The following is a 23,741-nucleotide window of genomic DNA, read 5'->3' as shown; positions in this document are numbered from 1 at the left end:
CACTCCCCACAGTAGCTTAAATATGGTCCAGGGGATTATTTACCATCGTGACCTCTTGTTGCAATCCGATGACGAGCTGAGAGCCGACTTGGAACGACGTGGTGTGCATTTTGTCCGTCGTGTCCATCGAGGACCCAAGACAAACAGGGTGGCCACCGGTGCCTTTATCTTGGCCTTCGAGGGTGATGTCTTGCCCGAGAAGGTCAAGGTGATGGTTTACCGTTGCGTCGTCAAACCATACGTGCCTCCCCCGATGCGGTGCTTCCAGTGCTGGAAGTTTGGGCATATGTCCTCCCGTTGCCCATCCAGCGCTACATGTCGAGATTGCGGACGCCCCTCTCATCCTGATTCTCCATGTGCGCCTCCGCCTGTATGTGTCAACTGTGGGGGAGCACCACTCTCCATGCTCGCCGGATTGGCCCGTTCTTCATAAGGAGCGGAAGATAATGGAATTTAAGACCCTGGACCGGCTTACTTATCGAGAGACTGCCTGCTTCCATTCGAACGTCTTATGCTGCCGCCACGTTATCGTCGCCCACGTGAGCGACGGTTGTCGCTTCATCTGCGCCGCCTTCAGTGGGCCCTCGGGGTCATGTATCTCTGTCTGCCCCCCTCGTGCCTGGGGGCAAGCCTTCCTCTGTTGCCCCCTTAGCAGTTGGGGGCAAACCCTCTTCTGTCGCTCCCCCCACGCTTACTTCGGGAGTGACATCTGCTCCACAACCGGGAGGCTCGATCCCTCCCCCTCCTTCTCCGCCGGCGTTGCCTCCGCCGGTTCCTCTCTCGCGGAAGGGGTCCCTCGAGGCTCTCCCTTCCTCCGTTTCTTCTCCTACCCAGCCGGATGTCAGCCAGTGGCTGAAGGTTCCGCCACCTGCTGGTCGTAGGGCTTCTGCGTCGTCGTCAGCCTCCGACGCTCCTTCAGAGAAGCTCTCCCAGCCCTCTCATCCTAAGGGCCGACGTGAGAAGAAGGAACGGCATGTGTCCAAGAAGAAGGACGTTCCGGCGGTTTTAGCACCGCCTGCTGTACATAGTCCTGGCTCCGGGGATGAGGTGGAGATCCTCGCCTCTGCCGCGGATCTTGCCCTCACGGAACCCTTGGGGGCCTCTCCTATGGACTCAGCTGCCTCTCCCCCGGTGGCGGCAGTTGGCTCTGAGGCGCTGTCTGCCTCTTAGTCGCATTCACGCCCTCCCAGTCCCATCCTGCTTCCATTCTCCAGTGGAACTGCGGTGGTTATTTCCGCCACCTGCCTGAGCTCCGGATGCTTCTGAGTGATTCCCCTGTTCTCTGCATTGCTCTGCAGGAAACTTGGTTTCTGGCACTGCGGACCCCCGCCCTTCGCGGTTATCGGGGATATTATAAGAACCGCGCTGCCTGTCAACGAGCGTCGGGTGGGGTTTGTCTTTTTGTTCACCACTCTGTTTGTAGCTCGCCAGTACCCCTTCAGACGCCTTTAGAGGCAGTCGCTGTCAGGGTTGAGCTCTCGCCGGCTATTACTGTTTGCTCTGTTTACATTCCTCCGGATGGGGAGCTCCCCCGACATGTCTTGGCTGCACTGCTGGCTCAACTCCCGCCACCTTTGCTGCTTCTAGGCGATTTCAATGCCCACAACCCTCTATGGGGTGGGGCTGTCTCCGATGACCGCGGTCGGGCTGTGGAGCATGTGTTGGCTCAGCTCGACCTTAGCCTCTTGAATACCGGTGCTCCCACGCATTTCAGTGTTGCCCATGGCTCGTTCTCGGCCATCGATCTCTCTATTTGCAGCCCTGGATTTGTCCCATCCCTCCACTGGAGAGTGCACCCTGACCTGTGTGGTAGTGACCATTTTCCCATCTATTTGTCACTGCCCCAGTGTCATTCTTCTGGGCGCCTGCCCCGCTGGGCTCTCCACAGGGCTGACTGGCCGGCTTTTACTTCTGCGGCAACCATTGAGTCTCCCCCACAGGGTGACATTGACGAGGTGGTCCGTGTTTTAACCACGTCCATCATTTCAGCGCCCGAGGCTTCCATCCCCCGTTCTTCTGGCCTCCCTCGGAGGAAGGCTATCCCCTGGTGGTCGCTGGAGATTGCTGAGGCTATTCGCGACCGTAGGCGGGCTCTTCAGCGTCATAGGCGGCACCCGTCTCTGGAGACCCTCATCGCCTTTAAGAGGCTCCGTGCCTTCGCCCATCATCTTATTGCACGGCGTAAGCAGGAGTGCTGGGAGAGGTATGTCTCATCCTTGGGCTCCCATGTCTCCCCCTCACTCGTGTGGTCCCGGATCCGGCGGATTTATGGATACCAGACCCCTATGGGTGTCCCTGGGCTCTCCTTGGACGGCGCTGTCTGCACGGACGCTGCCGCCATTGCTGAACGGCTTGCCGCGCACTTTGCTCAGAGCTCAGCGACTGCATCTTATCCCCCCGCCTTTCACTCTCTCAAGGAGCGAGCCGAGCGGACGCCGTTCTCATTCCACACGCGTCGTTCTGAAACATACAATGCTCCTTTCAGCGAGAGGGAATTCCTCGCTGCCCTCGCCGATTGCCCTGATACAGCACCAGGCCCAGACTGCATCCACGCGCAGATGCTGAAGCATCTCTCCAGGGACAGCCAGAGACACATTGTCGCGATCTTTAATCGCATTTGGAGCGAAGGCGTGTTCCCGTCGCAATGGCAAGAGGGTGTTATTGTCCCCATCTTGAAGCCCGGTGCGGACCCACTGGCGGTAGACAGCTATCGTCCCATTACCCTCACCAACGTTTTGTGCAAATTGCTCGAACGTATGGTGGGGCGGCATTTGTGTTGGGTCCTTGAGTCGCGCGGTCTCCTCGCTCCATCCCAGGGTGGCTTCCGTCGGGACCGGTCTGCAGTGGACAATTTGGTGCGGCTGGAATCTGCTGTCCGTACGGCATTTGCCCGACGTCAGCATCTCATTGCTGTATTTTTCGATCTGCGGAAGGCGTATGACACCACATGGAGGCATCACATCCTCGCCACGTTGTATGAGTGGGGTCTTCGTGGTCGGCTCCCGGCTTTTCTTCAAACCTTTCTATTGCACCGCTCTTTCCGGGTGCAAGTCGGTGCCGCCTCTAGTTCTTCTTATACACAGGAAAATGGGGTCCCGCAGGGCTCGGTGTTGAGTGTGTCCTTATTTCTAGTGGCCATTAACGGTCTGGCTGCAGCCGTGGGGTCGTCGGTGTCTCCTTCTTTGTATGCCGACGACTTCTGCATCTCATTTAGCTCCACGACTACGGGAGTCGCCGAACGCAGGATGCAGGTAGCCGTTCGGAAGGCAGCATCATGGGCTCTGACTCACGGTTTTCAGTTCTCTGCAGCCAAGACTCGAGTTATGCACTTCTGCAGGCGTCGGACGGTCCACCCTCATCCTGAACTTTACCTCGACGGCCACCTGCTTGAAGTGGTGGACACTTGCCGCTTCTTGGGACTCGTGTTTGATGCCCGGCTCACATGGGTTCCTCATATTACTCAGCTGAAGCAAAAATGCTGGCGGCACCTCAACGCCCTCCACTGCCTTAGCCACACGTCTTGGGGTGCGGATCGCTGCACGCTGCTGCGATTGTACAGAGCCCTTGTGCAGTCTCGGCTTGATTATGGGAGCCTGGCCTATGGGTCTGCATCACCCTCAGTGTTGAAGTTGTTAGACCCCATACACCACTGTGGGGTCCGGCTTGCAACTGGCGCTTTTCGTACGAGCCCCGTCGATAGTCTACTGGTGGAGGCCGGGGTTCCCCCGCTGCGGATTTGCCGCCATCGACTGCTCGCCGACTATGCTGTCCACGTGCATTGCTCGCCAGGCCATCCCAATCGTCGCCTGCTTTTCCCTGCCGTGGTCCTCCATCTGCCCGAACGGCGACCTAGGTCTGGGCTTTCCGTCGCTGTCCGCGTTCAGTCCCTGCTGTCGGAATTGGGTTCATTCCCTCTTCTGCCTCCCTTCTGGGTCCGTACACCTACGCCTCCCTGGTGTTTGTCCCGTCCGTCCGTCCGTCTGGATTTGGCACAGGGACCTAAGGACTCGGTTCCGCCTGTGGCCCTCCGTCGCCGTTTTCTTGCGCTCCTCGCCTCATTTCCGGGCTGTGAGCCTGTCTACACTGATGGTTCCCTAGTTGATAGTCGCACTGCCTACGCTTTTGCTCACGCTGCCCATGTTGAACAGCGCTCCTTGCCAGCTGGCTGTAGTGTTTTTACTGCAGAGCTGGTGGCCATCTTGCGCGCTCTTGAGCATATGCGTTCCTGCTCAGGTGCGTCCATCGTCATCTGCAGTGACTCCCTGAGCAGCCTCCAGGCCATCGACCGCTGCTATCCCTCTTCTCCTCTGGTGTCCTCTATTCGGGAGTCTGTTTCCACCATTGCCCACTCTGGTCGTTCGGTGGTTTTTGTTTGGACGCCAGGTCACTTTGGCATCCCGGGGACCGAACGTGTTGACAGGCTGGCCAAAGGGGCGATAGACGCCCCAGCTTTGGAGATCGGCCTTACGGCTCGCGACCAGCAGCTGGTGTTGCGCCGTAAGGTGCTTGGGATGTGGGCTGCTAAGTGGCATGGCATGACGGCCCCGAATAAACTGCGGGCTGTCAAGGAGACGACCGCTGTGTGGCGTTCCTCCCTGCGGGCTTCTCGCAGGGACTCGATGCTCCTGTGTCGGCTGCGCATCGGCCATACGTACCTGACGCACGGCCATCTGTTGCGTCAGGAGGATCCCCCCGTGTCGGTGTGGGTCCCGGCTGACGGTCGGCCACATTTTGCTGGAGTGTCCTCGACTGCGCACACTCCGGCAATCTTTTAATCTCCCGGGCACTTTGGCTTTGGTTTTATCCGACAATGCCTCCATGGCTGATGACGTTTTAAATTTTATCCGTGGTAGTCCGTTTTATGGTTCGATTTAGGGAGGTCCTGCACCTTTCCCTTTCTGTGTCTTTTGTCCTTGTGTCTGTTACTGTTCTGGTGTGCCGTGAGATGGTTGACTCTTTCCCTTTTTTTGTTCTCGTGGTCAGTCAACCAGTCTCCGGCCATCTTCCTTTCTTCTGTTTCTTTCTGTCTGGTGTTCCTCTGTCCTGTTCTTGTCTGTAGTGTTTGTTGCTGCATTTGTGTTCTTTTCGCGCCTGGGGGGACGTCTCCTCCCCCTTTGGTTTTTACCTGCTCCGTCGATTTTCGGCTCGCCTGATTTTGGAATGGGGGACTGATGACCTTTGCTGTTTAGTCCCCCTTAAACATCCCAACAACAACAACCAACCTCGATTAAGCATCAAGATGTAATGTTGCAAAGCGATACAAAATGGGATGAGCTTGCAAGGATGGCAGTAGGGAAGGTGAGGTCAACTTTTATGTAGTGGGAAAATTTTAGGAAAGTGTGGTTTATCTATAAAGGAGACTGCATATAGAACACTAGTGTGACTCATTTTTGAGTACTGATCAAATGTTTGATATCACCACCAGGTCGGATTAAAGGAGACAGCAAAGCAATTTAGAGACGGGCTGCTAAGTTTGTTACCTCTAGTTTCGATGAACACGCGAGATGCTTGATGAACTTAAGTGAGAACCCCTTATAAAGTCTCCTTCAAAAAAAAAGAAAATTTTTTTTTTGTATGTTCACTGTTGTGGGTAAATACATACAGCGTACACAGTGCGATGTGTGAAACTGATAGCGATTACACGCTTCCGCTGTTGTAGAAATCTGCTCCAGATTTTGCAGATACCGTGTTGAGCTGAAAGTGGTAACCAAAGTACGGAGAAATATTCTTCGGGGCTCTGTTGCATAGCAATCAGATTGCTTTCAGTTCTGAGAAATGTCCAGGTACTATTGTGGATTTGAATGATCCATGAAGTGACTTCTTTTCCGAAGAAAACATTGAACTATTTCACTAGAACTGAACGCTCCCGTCGGAACTGTTCTCAAGCTGGTGTTTATTAGTAAATCGCAATAGAAGTATATCGCTGGGTGTATAATAACACGTACGTTCATGAAATGAACGATATTTTATTGTTCTATAAACTGATTTCCTTCCATATACACTTATATTTTACAATGTGAATCAAAAACTCGCAATGGTGTCGATTTTTACATCACAAGAATGGCTCCCCTCTCCTAAAATTTTTTACTCTTAAGAAGAACAAAAGCTCTATCTACTAAGAATAATTATGTGAGCGCTGACTGCCACAGAGTAATAAACAATATCTTTGTCTCTCTCTCTCTCTCTCTCTCTCTCTCTCTCTCTCTCTCTCGCTCGCTCGCTCGCTCGCTCGCTCGCACTATCACAGCAAGTTACGCTGCATGATACATCATATATGCCCCTCTTGTGGATGAATGTTTTTGGGCAAAAACAAACACGAGCGTTCACACAACACTATATTGGTGATTGTTTATGACGCTGTATTAATGTCCACTAGAGTATTAATGTCCACTATATTTCTTATGATATTTTGGTATTAGTGAATGACTATCTAAATGGAAATTATAGATTTGGGTGCATATACTGCTGACAAAGCCTGTGCTGCTTGAAAATTCCTGATGCAGCTTATATGCATAGCTTACATGCTTGCTTTTATTCATTTGTCGAGGATGGCATGAGATGTGATCAGAAATCTTTTTCATCATCACTCAAAGCTTCTGTCACTCGCCTTGGGATGTCTCAAACAGATAATGTAGCCATTCGGTCATGCCCCACAAAGGAAAACCAAGGAAAACCTCGGGGTAGATTTACCATCCTCGTATTTCTCATATGCAAAGAAAATTAATTGAATTACAATGGAAAAAAAAAAATTTACAATATGGATTTTTTTTGAATGAATTTAAACACTGTTCACAAAAGAAACACAACACTGTTAATCTTCTGTGTCTTGAGGTGAACCGTCGACGCGTTGGTTTACGTCCATCTACGATTCCCTTCTATCTGTCATCTCCGGGTAACTGATTGAATTGTATTCCCGTTTCACCGTCTCCTCGTGGGTATTATGGTTTTCCGTATATGGTTAACATGAAACTAAGAGTCAGTGTAAGTTCCGTGGAAAAGGCGTTTGATCTATGCTGAGCTGGAATAGAATCTAATCTAAAGTTCTTTCTAATTCTCTGTCCTGAATTTGAAATATTTGGAAGTCGTAAGGTGTACTTCATTTCTATCAACAACCCTAAAATGCACTATACACAAATCCAACTGGTGCTGCCGTGTCAACTTATGCTCGTCATCTTTCAGATGTGCTTATAACTGAAAGGCATTCGCTCAGTTGGTAACTTCGCGAGCAACAATTGACATAACATAATTTACATACACAGGTATGCTACAACAGTAGTACAATTATAAAGACAATGTCCATCACAAAAGATTGAAACAAAGTAATAGGCGTCCTTTTAAAACTGAGAACGGGGTACCCCTTCCGAACAGCATGACTTCAGCTCAGTGAGTAAAAAAGCAAATACAAACATATACTGACATTGTTAAATTGACATAAGAAAAAATATCTTGCCATAGACCAGATTCATTTGAATCACTAACCCATGGTCATTATGCATTGTGAAACCTGATTGAAGTTACTATCAACTAAATAAAAAAAAATTTAAAAGAAATCATTCATACTATAGCTAAATTCTCTGCATACTGAAAAGAAAACTTATCTTTACAGTGGAAAACAAATACATAATGTCTGCATATCTCTCGTACATTGTGCCTGAAAAGAAAAACTAACTACTAAATTGCAAAAAGGAAGAAACTATCCTAAGTATGATTCATAGGTTTAATGAAAATTATCTAATCAATATTATTTGATAAGAATAGTATCTTCAATCTTCAGAATCTTCAGTCATCATGAAATTGCCTTAACAAGTGATGAGGATACTTTCCTTTCACCTTTCCATTCTTCACATCCTTCAAAACATAAGTTCCTGGATGGGGTATTTTGGTAATCACAAATGGTCCTTGATACAATAATTGCCATTTTGTGTTCTTCCTCTGTATAGGTGAAGTCTTAGGATGAGTTTTTATTAAAACTTGGTCTTTCACTTTATATGTTTTTATTTTTCCAAGTCGATTGTCAAAATATATTTTCCTTTTTCTTGCCTTGTCCATTATATTGAGTAAGGATTGTCGTACTTTATTTTGTAGGTCTATTTTGTTAATAGCTACTATAGAAATTGGTCGAATCCAGTCATTCTGTTCCTGTTTTCCAAACATCAGTTCGTATGGGGTGTATTCTGTCGTAGTATGTGGCATATTGTTTACAATTTCCTGAAAATCGTAAAGATAATCGATCCATTTGGGTTGCTGATTGTGGCAATATGTTCTCATGAACCGGTTTAATTCACGAAAAATTCGTTCCACGGGATTCGCCGAAGGGTGGTACACTGATGTTAGAATTTGTTTTATACCACAACTGGTTAATGTTTGCCTCCAACGAAATCCAGTGAACATTGACCCATTGTCAGAAAGAATAGCCTCTGGTTCACCTACCTTGCCTATATAATCCTTGACCAGCTTCTTGGCTATGGATGCAGCAGTAGCTGATTTTAATGGATTAAGTTCGACATACTTAGTGAATATATCAAGAAACCTACAATATATTTGCATCCTCCCCTTTATGATGGTAGAGGACCACAGACGTCGACCGTAATGATTGACAGCGGTTTAGTGGGTATAATAGGATGTAGGAAATCTTTCACACAAAAATTTCCTGGTTTGGATAGCTGACAAATTTTACATTTTCTTAACTGTCTGTGTACTTTCCTGCGAATATTTGGGAAGCAGCAATATGCTTGAATATTCCGAGCACACTTCAATACTCCAAAATGTCCCCAAGTGATGTGCGTGTGCAAAATTAAGTCATTCTCATTCTTCTCGGGAATACACACCTTCCAATTACCTGAATCAAGATGCCCTTTGTAAAATAAGACGTCGTCCTCAACTTTGTACAGTCTCTTCAGATCATCGTTTCCAGGCTTTGCTAAAGTTTCCTTTATTAAATGCCAACGAGGATCTTCATTCTGTAGTTTTTCCATGTTCTTACACATGTCAAGAAAATGTTTCCCATATATTCTATCAGTCATTATAAGAACATTAAATTCAGACGGATTGTCCATGATGTTGATAGTTGACAAATCTCCATCTGGCATTCTAGACAGTGCATCGGCGATGAAATTATCCTGTCCGCTCATGTATTTAATTTCAAATTGAAACTCTTGGAGTGAGAGCGTCCATCTTGCTAATCTTGGATGTAATAATTTACATGTTTGCTAAAAACTTAAAGCTTTGTGGTCACAGTATAATGTTGTCTTCGCTCCGTATAAGTAATAGTAAAATTTCTTAAATGACCAGACTACGGCCAATGCTTCCCTTTCGGTAGTCGTATATGTTCTTTCACAAGCAGTTAAGAGTTGGCTAGCAAAAGCTATTGGACAGAAAGTTGATTTTGTATCTATCATCTTTACTTGGAAGAGGCATGAACGTATTCCAATTTCTGAAGCATCTGCCATTAAACTGAATTCTTGGCTTATATCTGGATGATATAATATTTGTGAATTGACTAAGACATGTTTTATTGCTTCAAATGCATTCTGACATTGTTGCGTCCACACTCACGGAGTATTTTTGCCGCAACAAGCTGTAGAACGGTTCTGCATTAATAGAGTGGTCGTGAATGAAACGCCTGAAAAAAGAGACAACTCCGAGGAAGCCCTTTAATTACCTTTTTGTTGTTGGAACTGCAAAGTTTTTGATTGCCTTTAGTTTCTCGGAGTCTGGTAAGATGCCTTTTCCATTTATAAGATGACCCAAAAATTTGATTTTATCTCGAGCAAAATGGGACTTTTGCAGATTTGCGGTTATGCCTGCTTCCTTGAAACGTTCTAACACTCTTCTCAATAAATCAACGTGCTCCTTCCATGTGGTCGTAGCTATGAGCATGTCGTCCACAAACAAAGTTAAATTGCTTCGAAGTGCAGGTCCCAATGCGTAATCTAGAGCATTTATAAAAACTCCTGAGCTCACGTTTAGCCCGAAAGGTAAAAACTTAAATTGATAGCTTCTACCTGCATGTACAAACGCGGTGTACTTTTTTGATGGTTCGTCTAGAGCCACCTGCCAAAATGAACTTCTCAGATCAATATTTGTTAAGTATTTTATCCCCTCGAACTTTTGAATTAGCTCATCGATATTTTCCGGATGAGTTCGCACGGGCACGATAATCTTATTTATCTGCCGTGCATCTAGCACGAGACGAACTTTTCCTCCATTTTTCGAGACAACATGAAGCGGACTACAGTATGGACTCGTCGAAGGTTCGATCAGATCCCATTCAAGCATCTGGTGGATTTCCGCATCAACTGCCTTTCGTTTGTGCCACGGTACTGGATAAAAAATACGGCAGAAAACTTGGTGTGGTACCACATGTAAATGGCATGTGTATCCCTTGATTACACCAGGACTTTCTTGAAAGACTTCATGATATCCCTTTAAAAGATCATATAATTGCTTTCTTTGGTGTTGTTGCAAATATTCAGGTTCTTGCACCTTTTCATATACCATATCTTCAGGGTTTAAAACTGGTTGCAAGTAATTAATTTGGTAATAACGTGCAGGTTTGCTATGTATCCACTTTATTTGCAGCTTTCGTCCCTGACAATACTTTCCATGGGTACTATATTCCCTGAGAAGATTCACTTGATGTTTCTGATCCATTATTGTAAAACTGGCACAGCCTAGAGAAAAATCGATATGCCAATTTCTCTCTCTAAATTCATCTATATCCAGGATACAGTCCTCAACCAATTTTTCTATTACAAGGAACGTGCAATTTATAGCTTCATTTCCTATATCTAACTGGAGTTGAGTCTGCACTATAACCTGACAAGACTTATGACCAGTAGGACCTACAATTCTACAACATTGAACAGGAAAAATCTGTGGATTTGCTTTCTGAAGTATTCTTTGAAATAACGTCTCAGAAACGACATTTACTGCTGCTCCTGTATCTAAAGTAACTTTGACAGTAATGCCTTCAATTGCCGCCTGAATTTTCGCAACAGGTTCAGTGATATGTTCCTCTTGACAAGGCGTCATACCATGCTGAAGTTCTTCATTAATAATCTGCCATCATTGTACCGAAAAAAATTGACGCTTGAATTTTCGCCCCTCAAAACTTCCTCGACTGCACCGTCGGGGCTTCTGACAGTCGAGTTTAGTTTGACGATTGTCCATTATTAGTAGATGTCTGCTCCGTTACGTCAGTTATTATTGGTGGTTGATTTCTCCATTCATTTGCATTAGCATTTGGTACCCAACCTGAAGTTTGTGGTTGGTTGTGATATTCTTGGGTTGGTTGCTGATATCGGCGTTTGTGCTGATAATTCCCTTCTTGATAGTATCCTTTCCTCTTCTTATTATTCTTCCTCCATTTCCGTTTATATGTTTGTTCACATTGTTGGTCATGATTACACTGGTCGGGATTTTCGTTACCAAATTTCACGTTTTTCTGGAAATGATTCACCTGTGGGTTTGGTGAATTGTGTGCAAAAGGTTTGTTTCCATACTGTTTGTTGTTACTATTGTATTTGTTAGGTTGGTAACTTGGTTATAGCGCACACGTGATTCTTCGAACAGAATGTCGATTGAATCCAATGTGGCTAGAAAATCTTCCACATGTTGTTCAGGCACGTGTAGACGTTTTTCCTGAACTTCAAGTGGAAGTTTGCCCTTTAATATTCGAATGATATCCTGCGTCGGGATTGGTTCATTCCAGTATTTGCTTTTATTTATATACTTCTCGAAATACTTTCTTAAAGATCCATTTTTGAAAGAAAAAGGTTGTGGGTTAAAAACTTCCTTACGTAGTCTTTCTTGTACTCCCTTATTCCAGTATTTGTGCAAGAAAGCGCGTTCAAATTGGTCATAATCTTGACACCAATCGGATGCTTCTGACGCCCGAATCGATCCATCTCCATGTGTGAATCCTGCAACGTACATAATTTTTTGTTGCTCAGTCCACATTCGCAGGAAAATCCCTTTAAATTGCTTGATAAATACCACGGGATTGATCGACTTCCTTTCGGGAATAAATATCTGGAATTGACGATATTTAAGCATTTTTTCTTCAATCATAGTCACAGGTGTATTCTGGTGGCTACTTCGCGTTGAATGATAATCTCGATAATTTGTTTCTGGTTGATTACGTGAATATGCACCAATACATGGATATTGTTGCATGGATTCGGTTTCACTGGTTTCATCAGGAATAATGTCTGCTTTTGATAAACTGCAAATAGTATGTGCCCCTCTAGTATTAACTAGACCCTGCTGGCATGCTTTTAATGTATTTTCTATCTTTGCTTTCCAAGCAGGAAATTCATCTCCTATATTCTCCTTAACCTCTTTAACTTCTGCTTTAAGTTGTTCTTGTGCAGCTTCGTTGTTAACTTGCACGTTAGAAACCGTTTCTTTCAAGGTTTTGTCAACATAATTTCGCACTGTCTCGGTTTGCTCGTTCGCCCAATCTTCAGTGTCCTAAGAGAATGCGATCTTATGTTCATTGAAAAGTTTCTCTATGTGTTTCTCGCCTTCGAGAGTGAGTGTGTCGTGTCTATCCTCGAGTAAGCCCAATGGCAATGGCAATCAAGTGACTGTGCTTTGTTTCCAAACTCTGGAATTTTTCAGTAATCTTATCATTTATTTCTTTTAGTTTATTAGATTGCTCCTGAGCCAAATTAAATTGCGCACTCTCCAATACTTGGAATCTGCGATTCATATCGTCATATCGTTGCAAAAGTGGATTGTGTGGTTTCCAATGCTTGAATCCCTTGTGTTATGACAGTCAAACTTGACATCAGCTGGGATAACAAATCGGTATTCTCAGCAATTGACGATTGCATTGGGCTTAATGAGGATTGTACCAACACAATTTTCGGAACAGTCATTTCGTTTTCGTACGCGTCTGTGTCAGAGATGAAATTCATGTTGTTTGTTGGTTGCTGCATATTTCTCTGGACTTCTTTCGACATATGAATGTCGGAACTAGCAACCGTTTGTGTCGACGGCGTGAGCGCATTAATTATTGCTGGTTGCTCAGCCATAATCGACATATCGGTAACTGCGGCGGTATTAAATTCTGTGGCACTAGTTGATGCTGCATTCACACTATTTAATCCATTTTGTGGCATTGTGTTGTGTGCTTGCTTATTGGCTTTTAACATAGATCTAGTTATCACCATGTAAATAAGCAATTGACAGTTTCTCCTCTAAGTAAGTCCTACAAAAGTGACTATTAAATTTTACACACGCAAAAAACGTTAATGTCCTAATGCTGTTAATGTACACTTTACAATGTGACACAAACACAGTACATAGATAACACATAAAATATTGTCTTACTATATCAACTGAAATACTGGAATTCTAGTAAAAGTAATGTAGCAACACTTTTTATACTTAGAAAAGTAATACATGAAAGGTCACTACAATGCATAAATGCTCAAGAAAGCTAGTAATTCAAATGTTCTGGCCTTTTTGAAGTTTCTGCTCGGCTGCTGGGACGGCGTACTCGTTCTCTTCACAAGATACTCCCGCACGTTCTGTTAGCATGAAACATACAAAGGACCATAATGTAGTTACTCTATAAAACTAGACATATACACACAATGAAACATTAATTACTAACATAGTTATATTGCAGGTTCACTATGAGTGTTGTATCAGGATCTTGTACTGTCACGGTCGCCATACATAAAGCCTCCTTTGAAAAAAAATAATTTTTTTTTGTGTTCACTGTTGTGGGTAAATACATACAGCGTACACAGTGCGATGTGTGAAACTGATAGCGATTACACGCTTCCGCTGTTGTAGAAATCTGCTCCAGATTTTGCAGATACCGTGTTGAGCTGAAAGTGGTAACCAAAGTACGGAGAAATATTCTTCGGGGCTCTGTTGCATAGCAATAAGATTGCTTCCAGTTCTGAGAAATGTCCAGGTACTATTGTGGATTTGAATGATCCATGAAGTGACTTCTTTTCCGAAGAAAACATTGAACTATTTCACTAGAACTGAATGCTCCCGTCGGAACTGTTCTCAAGCTGGCGTTTATTAGTAAATCACAATAGAAGTATATCGCTGGGTGTATAATAACACGTACCTTCTTGAAAGGAACAATATTTTATTGTTCTACAAACTGATTTCCTTCCATATACACTTATATTTTACAATGTGAATAAAAAACTCGCAATGGCATCGATTTTTACATCACAAGAATGGCTCCCCTCTCCTAAAATTGTTTACTCTCAAGAAGAACAAAAGCTCTATCTACTAAGAATAATTATGTGAGCACTGACTGCCACAGAGTAATTAACAATATCTTTGTGTCTCTCTCTCTCGCTCTCTCTCTCTCTCTCTCTCTCTCTCTTTCTCTCTCGCACTATCACAGCAAGTTACGCTGCATGATACATCATACCCTGGAGGAAAGAAGGTGATCTTTTCATGTAAAACTCTTGAGAAAATTTAGAGACCCAGCATTTGGAGTTGACTGAAGAAAGATTCTGCTGTCACCAATATACATTTCACATACGGACTGTTAAGATGTATGAAGGCATATGGACAGTAATTTTTTTTCTCACTCTATTTGCAAGTGGAATTGGAAAGTAAATGACAAATAGTGGTATAAAGTAGCCTCACCCATGCAGCATATGGTTGTTTGCAGAACATGTATGTATATGTATTGATTTTGGGAAGTTTGTAGAAGGAGGGGGGAGTGGGATTGTTGGGATGAGGTGGGAGATAGATTCAAGGGTAAGTGTTCGGGACAGGCTTAAGGATTTGAGTAGCACTGCAGTGTATGTTGGACACCTTGTGTGGGGTTGCAATGGCAGAGCTTGTAGGTGGGTGCCTTCTGTCTGGTAGTCACTGTGATTCATGACAACAGTTATGGAGCCCTTGTCTGCAGGGCAGAGAATTAAATCAGGGTCTGTCTTGAGATTATGGATGGCTGTTCTTGCTTCTTCTGAGAAGTTCGTATTCCGGGAAAGGAAGTTGGTGGTAAGAAATTCCTGGAAGGTGACATGGTCCTCCTCAGCTCAATGTGCCACCTTCTTGCACGTTCACCTCCAACTGTCTGATGGCTCCATCCACACCTCTCTTCATATCAGACTCGCTAATTATCAACAGTGCCTGCATTTTCATACCTGTCATCTCTTCCACACCATAAGATCACTCCCATGTAGCCTGGCCACCCAAGGATAGCATACCTATAGTGACAAGAATTCCCTTGCCCAGGATGCGTATGTTCTTGTAAATGCCTTCACAGACAAGCACTATCCCCCCAAGTTCACAGGTTTCCCATGCTGTATCTCCACACACCCCTAATCCTTCCAACATACCCAAGAAACAGCTGTAAAGTGGCCTGCCCTCCCCCAGCTCACCTCACCCAATATCATCCTGGACTGGAGCAACCGAACCACGTCCTTTCCCAGAGCTTCAGTTGTCTATCATTGTACCTGGAAACGAGGGACATTTGTTCTGCTGTCACAATCCTCACCACCTTTCATAGAGTGGTACTCTGCTGCCCAACCATCCTACACGACATCCTGGTCCATCCCTATGCCACTCCGTCCTGACTCCTTGCCATAGGGATCTTATCCCTGTGGAAGATGTAAATGCAAAACGTGACCTATACACCCATCTGATACATCCTACTCTAATCTTATCACACAAGAGCGTGGACCACATGTAAAAGTAGCCATATAGTACATCAGCTCTGCTGAAATTTCTGCACAACGTTTTGTGAGGATATGTCCACCAATCGGATGTCCACCAGAACGAATAGCTACCACCAAACTGCGGTGTAGAGCAGAGTTGACCACTTGGTGGTGAGCACAACATGCAAGAGTGCAGTGGGTGCTTCATAGCCTGTGCCACTTGGATCAGTATTATCCTTGCAACACATTCTTCATTCCTGTAATCCTCTTGGACTCAACCTCTGCTAAACCATTGCACTGACACAGTCTTCCATTCCTCTGTTCTATCATCCTCTCCTAGCCCACTCCTCCACATCATTGTCATTGAGAACCCCCCCCCCCCCCCTCCACCCCACACACACACACACACACACACACACACAGGCTCTGGTGTCCACAAATTGCACTCCTATGTCGTACACTTATTGCCTCTCCCTCCCGCATTCCTTTCCCGCACACAGTTGCCTCACTTCGAACCATCAGCCTCCGTTCCCCAACCATGTCTCCTGCTTTTCACATCTTTTCTCCCTCTACCCACTCTACACAACCTCACCTCAGTCTACCTCCCAAATGGCAATCCTAGCATTGTGCATTCAGCCAACACAATGTAGCTGCAAAGCATTTAGTGTGTGTGTGTGTGTGTGTGTGTGTGTGTGTGTGTGTGTGTGTGTGTGTGTGTGTGTGTGTGTGTATACTAAATATAAGACAGACGAAATACCTTCAGAATTCAAGAAGAATGTAACAATCCCAGTTCCAGGAAGGTAGGCACAGATGAATGTATTCATTAGTTTAATAAGCCATGGTTGCAAATGCTAACATGAAGTATCTGCAGAAGAATGACTGTGAGAAACTAATTTGGGGAAAAATAAGTTTGGATTCCAGAGAAATGTAGGAGCACAGCAGGCAATATTTACCTTATGACTTGTCTTAAGACATGCTGAAGAAAGGCAAACCCACTTTTATAGCATTGTTGTATTCAGGAAACACATCTGACAAAGTTGGCTGGAATACACCCTTTGCATTTCTGATGCTATCAGAGAGGATATACTGGTACCAAAAGATTGCCTTTAATTGGTATGGAAACCAGATTGCAGTTCTAAGAGTCAGAGGACATGAAACGGAAGCAGTAATCGAGAAGGGAGTTGTAACCTGTTCCTTCATATTATTAAATCTGTACATGGCACTAGAAGTAAACATAACTTCAGAACAATGTAGAAATTGAGGGAGAGAAAAAAAAAATGTTTGTCCGGTAACGTTACAGTTATTATAAATGGCAAATGACTTGGAAGGACAGTGGAATGCAGTGGATAGTATCTTGAAGGGAGGTTGTAAGGTGAACATTAATAAAAGTGAAACAAAGCTAACTGAGTGTAGTTGAATTAAGTCAAATGATGGGGAAGAAACTGCACTACGAAATGAGATTCTGAAAGTAGTTGACAGTTTTTGATATTTGGGCAACAAAATAACAAATTGTACTGTAAACGTAAAAACTGGCTTGTTCTGCATTCTTGCGATCCCAGTGCAGTAGGACCTATGGAATATAAAATAAAATAAAGTCATTAACAATGCAGAAGGAAAGAGGATATAAAACGAATATAGGCCATAGCAAGAAAAGCTTTTCTGAAGTATGTTGACACTGAATATAAATTTGTTATGAGGTATTGCTTGAAAGTATTTGTTTGAAGTATAACTTTATAAGGAGGTGAAACATGGACAGTAACAGTAACAACAAAGAGGCATTAAATCAAATTGGGAAGAAAAGAGCTTTTGGCATAGCTTGATTGAAGGGAGGTTGATCGGACACATCTGCAGCTGAAGAAATAGGAAATTTTCTGAGAGAGAGAGCGAGAGAGAGAGCGAGAGAGAGAGCGAGAGAGAGAGCGAGAGAGAGAGAGAGAGAGACAGAGAGAGAGGGGGGGGGGGGGGGAGGGGGGGTCATGTTGTTGAGGGAGACAAAGAGTTGAATGTAGTAAGCAATTTCAGATGGATGTAGGGTGCAGTAGTTGTGCAGATATTAAAAAATTTGCACAAACTAGAGTGCTATGGGCATTAGCATGAAACCAATCTTGTAATTGATGACCAAAACAATAACAACTTATTGCTAAACAGATTAAAAATAGCGTTCAGTAACATTATTAATTATTTACTTTGGTTCACTCTATATTAAAACAAACCTGCACCAAGGACTCGTAACATCTGCAAGGTGGCTTGGAATTGCTTCATAACACAGTTTGAAAGAAAGAAGCCTGGCTGTCCAATACAATATTTACTATCCACAGTAATAGCTACTACAATGCCATTAATGTTTTGTTAGATCTGTAATGTTGATAGTGGCCTACAAGTAGTAATGACACGAAGTCTTTCAACTACTATAGACTTATGTCAACTCAGAACCAGGGAACTCTGCAGTGAGGAAAAGTTTGACAAATAAAATGGATATATTTTGTTATATTCTTCATGGTTTTTCCATTTGTCTTTCTGAAAATAAAACTAATTGTCCCTCTATAATGAATGATGAGTTGGGTTAGGTAACATGGAAAGAAGTTGGTATTATACGGCACAGTTCTTGTGTGTAGGGTAAACTAATAAGGCACATTCTACTGTGAAAGCATATTATAGAATTTTATTATTACTGTATGTTTCATTTTCACTGGGCTCGTTTCTTTATCTAAATAATTTTTGACTATGTAATGTCTATTTCAGATATGCTTAAATGCATTTTTTAATGGCTGAAAACTTTTTCACACTGAGTGAATTTGGACAGATTAAAATATCGTATTATTTTGCTTTCATCACTGTACAGTTTTGGCTGTAAATCTTTGTCTTGATGATTGTATAGAGTAACCCATCAGAATGGGCATACCTGGATTGGAGTTAAAGTATTCATCAAATCGGACAATAGTAGAACTAAAAACAGGATAGCAAGTGCATCTTGAATAGTAATGATGTAACAAATAATTGAAAGAAAGTACTGGACTATGTATATGAAAATAAAGGTGTATTTTAATCCATCTAATGATAATCAGTTTGGCAGACTAATTGTTGAGATAATTTTTGGTGGCTGGAGGTCTTATTGCAACCAAAAATAGGTATTTTTAATATTTCAGTTTTAGTTATTTGTTTAACCTAATTGGGATGTTTATCATGCCATTTTATTCCCAAGTAGATGCTCTTTTAAATTTTTCTTCAAAAGTGGTTAGTGACTTTGGATACAGATGTTAATGGAAATAATTATTAATGTTTCTTGTCACTATGAAAGTGTTACTGTGTTCCAGCATGTGACGTGTCACAAATAGAATCACCTCACGAGAGTCTATAAACATATCTATACAATGAGTCTTTTGTATAGTGAGCCTTTTTTTGAATCGCCCTTTCCTGTAGTTTGGAAATGATACCAATATTTTGTGTATTTGATACCCAAAAAGTGATTCTATAGCCGAAAATTAGATATACACAGGAACGGTATGTAACCATAAGACACTGATTGTTTCACACTGTTATCAGGACTCTGAGGGTGTAACATATTGATGATAATCTCTATGCCAGTATATCATTTTTCCTTAGCTTTAAAGCTAAATATGACAGAGTTCATTCACTGTCATACCCAGATATCTTTGGCTTCATTGGGGACAATAAATTTTGTCCTATACACTAATCAGCCAAAACATGATGACCACATGCTTGATAAGAGTGTTGGCTCACTTTTGGAACACAATACAAGTGCTATTCTGCATGGCACTGATTCAATAAGTTCTTGGTAATTTCTGGAGGTACATGGCTGGTAGCAAAAGTGGGCAAATGTCACGCAATTCCTGTAAATTACAGGCCAGTGATTAGTGGCCACAGAGCTGGCACCTGATAGCACCCTGATGGGTTCCATTGAGTTCAGATCTGGTGGATTTGATGGCCAAGATATTGAGGTTCACTGTCGTGCTTGTCCTTCAGGGAAGACATTGGGAATGAAGGAATGTGTGTGTTCCACAGTAAAAATACGCTGTCTACAACTGTGACAGAGTCTTCAATTACTACCGTAGGTACCATGGAAGCCCAGGTGAATATCCCCCATAGCATAATACTGCCCCCACTGGCCTGCATTCAAAGTGCAGTTCCTGTTCCAAGTAACCATTCACCTGGCTGACGGCATATCTGGGCAAGACCACTGACTTGTTATAACAAGAAACATGATATATCCGATCAGGTGATCAATCTTCATTGATCTGTGGTCAAATATTGATCATTCTATGCTCACTGTAATTGTAACTGATGGTGTCTTTGGGTCAACATGAGAACAAGTGGGAGTCATGTGCTAGAGTCCCATGTTCAGCAATGTGCACTGAATGGTATGTTGCAAAACACTTGTACCTGCACCAGCATTGTACTCTGTCAATAGATCTGCCACGTATTGCCATCTATCCTACTTTACAGATGGGAGCAAGCATTTGATCTCCAGATTAGTGATTAGGTGTGGATGTCCAACAACTTGTGGCCTACACATAGTTTTACTGTCCTTCAATATTTTTCTGTGGAGGCTCATGACAGTTACACACAAAAATGCTGCCAGTTTCTCCTTTTGAGATAATCGGTCCCAGATGCCAGATCATAACAATGTGCCCTTTGTCAAAGTCTTTTACGTCAGTGGATATCCCTACCTGCAGTCTTAATCATCACTATAATGATTCTCTGTTCATCTATTCTTCACTTATATACTTTCCTTACCATATCGCATCCCTACAGTGCCACCAGGCAACTTTGAATTTAGCGATGGACAGTTGTCATAAAGTTTCAGCTTGCCAATGTAGATTCACGGTATAGTGATGTGCAATTGTGATTCAGTCATAGCATCAGTGGTAATCAAGAAAGAAATGGCAACAAAAATAAACATAGCAGTCTACAGGTTACGTAAAATTCCACTTAGTTTGCACAGATTATGTCTGAAACTGGAGATAGAAATATTTGTCATAAATCTGTTGGTGAATTGTAACTCGAGTTCAGGCAAATAGTTTACTGAGCTCTACAAAAGTCAGTAGGCTACTGAGAAGAATAACAAGAGATGTAGAAATCACTGTTACACTATTACACCAGCAAAAGTACAAAGCTGTAGAAGGTGAAGGCAAATTGTAAAAGTGCAAATAGACTGAAGTTAGTAGAAACACACTTGGCTACCATAAGGACCATGCTTTACTGTAAGAAATAATGTAGCAGATCCTCATTTAAAATCCTAAGAAATATTAGCAGTGTCTAATGTTGTCAGTGGCATATAAGTTAATGCCCAGATTCTCATTGGAAATTCGGGGACCAATGTAAAAGTCAGCAAAATGTAAGCTGAAATGCTGAACTTCCAAATATTCTCTGGCAAAGTGAAATTTTGTACTCAAAGGGACATACAGGTTTAAAAAAATAATATAATGCTACAGAGTGCCTAGTATTGGGCTACCATATTTTAACAGTTTATTTTAAATACCAGATTGAGCAGATTCGGCGGCCTACTTTGAGGTTACACATTCTGGTGTTTTTCCTCCAATCTCAATGAAGGTAGTAAGGAAGTTTCAAACTATTCAATCAGGCTAGTTGTCTGCTGTTTGTAGACAACCAGGCAATATTCGTTGTACGTAAGCATATGTTAATATTGAATGCCATCTAGTTTGTGAAATTCAAAGTGTGTCCGCATGGGCTTATGGTTTTAAATTATCTTGAAAACTGTAAGTATCATGCTCTGACTGCTGTAATATATGGCCCATAGTTCACATAGTGATTTTGTGTTTTTAGTGTGTTTCAGTATGTTTAGATTAAATCTCCCATGCTTAATCCATGCATAGAGTTATTTAATTAATTGTTGTAATTTTTGCTTAAACTGCATTTGTGTACTTTTTGTTCTTACATCCCTTCATAATTATTGTAAAAAACCCAAACTTTAACTATCTATTGGCAGTCCAAGTTTTTGCTGTGTATGTCAGTGCTCTTTAAAATTAGATAATTTCTATTTTTCAGGTCATTGAATCTGATGGATGATCCTCCACTTAGCATAAACGATCTTCCAAATGAAATTTTGTTGCAGATCTTTTTTTATCTTTCTGTTGAAGATATAGCACTTAATGTTCAATTTGTTTGCAGTCGTTGGTCTGAAGTGTGTTCAAATGATGTACTGTGGAAGAACAGCTGTTTAAGTGTAGAGGGAAGTGCATCTATTCAATATGTTGTGTCACTGTTAAAAAAAGTTCCAAAATTGCAGTGTTTTTGTATCTGGTTTAGATCATCAGGAGAAGTTCTTAACAGATTAGCAGAATTCTGCAAAGATTTGCGTAAATTAGACTTCTGTGTGCCTCAGCTTGAGTTACCTTATGAAGCATTCAAGAATCTTGTTTCAGAATGTCCGAAACTGGAGGAAATTACTATCCCAGGATCTGCGCTAGTAAGAGAAGAATTGGCAGAACTTGTGGGCCAATGGGAGTACCTGAATGACATTTATCTTATAGGCAGATCAGACAAACCCATTGCACTGAAGTATTTAGCAGAGGGCTGCCCAGCGTTACAGCATTTACACATGCGTTATGTTGTGTGCAGTTTTACTGAACTAGAATATTTCTTAGAGAAAAAGAAGAACAAGCTACTGAGTTTAAGCATTAGCCCACTCACTCAAGATGGCAGATGTGTGATTCCTCTCCTTGACATTTGTAAGGACAGGCTGGAAAAACTGCAGTTAGAAGACAGCAAATATTGCTACATTGAGTCACACAATTTTGGTATCATAAAAACACTGAAAAACTTGAAGGCCCTGAGCATAAAAATTCCTCGTGGTGTAAGAACAGATGTGATGTCAGATATTTTTGAAGAAAAGGCATTGAGTCAGTTACAGGAACTTGAACTAAACAATTATGCAGAAATAAATGACACTCTGGTTAACACTATTTGTAGTAACTGCCCAAATCTCTTGAGATTGGCTCTCAGATATTCGACACGTATTAGTGATGATGCAATGAGGAATCTACACAAATGCAAGAACCTGGAAGATTTAGATTTGTATTATTGCACAGAACTTACAGATGTTGCTGTGGACTTTGTTTTAAAGTGTAGTAAATTGAAGTACCTCAATCTTGGTTTCTGCAAACTAACAGAGAAAAGCTTAACACGTCTTATAGTTCTGACTGAACTTAGAGAACTGATCCTTGATGCAATTAATGTTGCAAGTCTTCCCTTGCAAGTTTTTCCTCAACATTTGACGAACCTTAGAGAGCTTAAACTTGATTACTGTATGAACATTGATAATGAAGCACTAGCTATTCTCTGTGCCGAAATGCCTCATTTAAGAGTATCAACAAAACAAGCTGAACTGTGTCCTTGACTGCTTCATATTCTTATATCATTATTAAAAATCTTTGCTAAAAACGGTGACATTTCTTTGCTGTGAATATTGTATTTATCACTTATAATATTGTTTTCATGTCAGTTACAGATATTTTAAGTGTAATGAAATAATAAAAGTGTTTATATTATCTGTCTTTTATTTACACAATATACACATTTTAAAAATGAATCAGAAATACTTATGGACAGCTACAGTAATCAAATAAACCTTTGAATGTTGTCTACTCCCATAAATATTGTTTACATTTGCTGGAGAAACTGTCTACATATAATGTAGTTGAGAAACCATATTGTGTTATTTGTATACGAGTTGAAACTAATAGAAAATTCTAGTATAGATGGGCTCTGAAATTAACATTTTAAGAGCTTTGAGAACATCTTCATTCTCAATACCATGAAACAAATTTCTTCCAACAGCAAGCTCTTTGCTTTCCATGTTTTGTGAGGAGGTAGTATAGGCCATAACAAGAAAAAAAATCGTCTAGTAACTGTGGGCTCTAAAATGCGTACCTTAAGAGCTGTGAGCACTTCTTCAATAGAAGAGAGGTCTTTCACAGTAGTGAAGATTAACAAGTGCTCATAGCCCTGAAGGTATCTACTTTAGAGCCCATGTGTACTGGATATTTCTTTCTTATTTTGATCCATACTACCACTTCTCAAAATATTGAAAGTAAAGAGCTTGCTGTAGAA

General features: G+C 42.4%; 1 protein-coding gene across 2 annotated transcripts in view; it reads left to right on the top strand.

The window, feature by feature from the left end:
• Positions 1 to 23,179, top strand: part of LOC126412078 (dynein regulatory complex subunit 6-like) — a 39,172-nt gene extending 15,993 nt beyond the window's left edge. For both annotated transcript variants that reach the window (XM_050081483.1, XM_050081482.1), the window contains one exon: positions 21,678 to 23,179. In XM_050081483.1, coding sequence (XP_049937440.1) covers positions 21,691 to 23,028 — 1,338 coding nt within the window. In that variant the 5' untranslated portion in view covers positions 21,678 to 21,690 and the 3' untranslated portion in view covers positions 23,029 to 23,179. The remainder of the gene's footprint in view (positions 1 to 21,677) is intronic.
• The last annotated feature ends 562 nt before the right edge of the window (positions 23,180 to 23,741 follow it).

This window comes from Schistocerca serialis, chromosome 7, assembly GCF_023864345.2.
Source record: "Schistocerca serialis cubense isolate TAMUIC-IGC-003099 chromosome 7, iqSchSeri2.2, whole genome shotgun sequence".
NCBI classification, from domain to species: Eukaryota; Metazoa; Arthropoda; class Insecta; order Orthoptera; family Acrididae; genus Schistocerca; species Schistocerca serialis.
The sequence above is the reverse complement of the archived record's forward strand: the minus strand, read 5'-3'. Positions and strand labels throughout refer to the sequence as shown.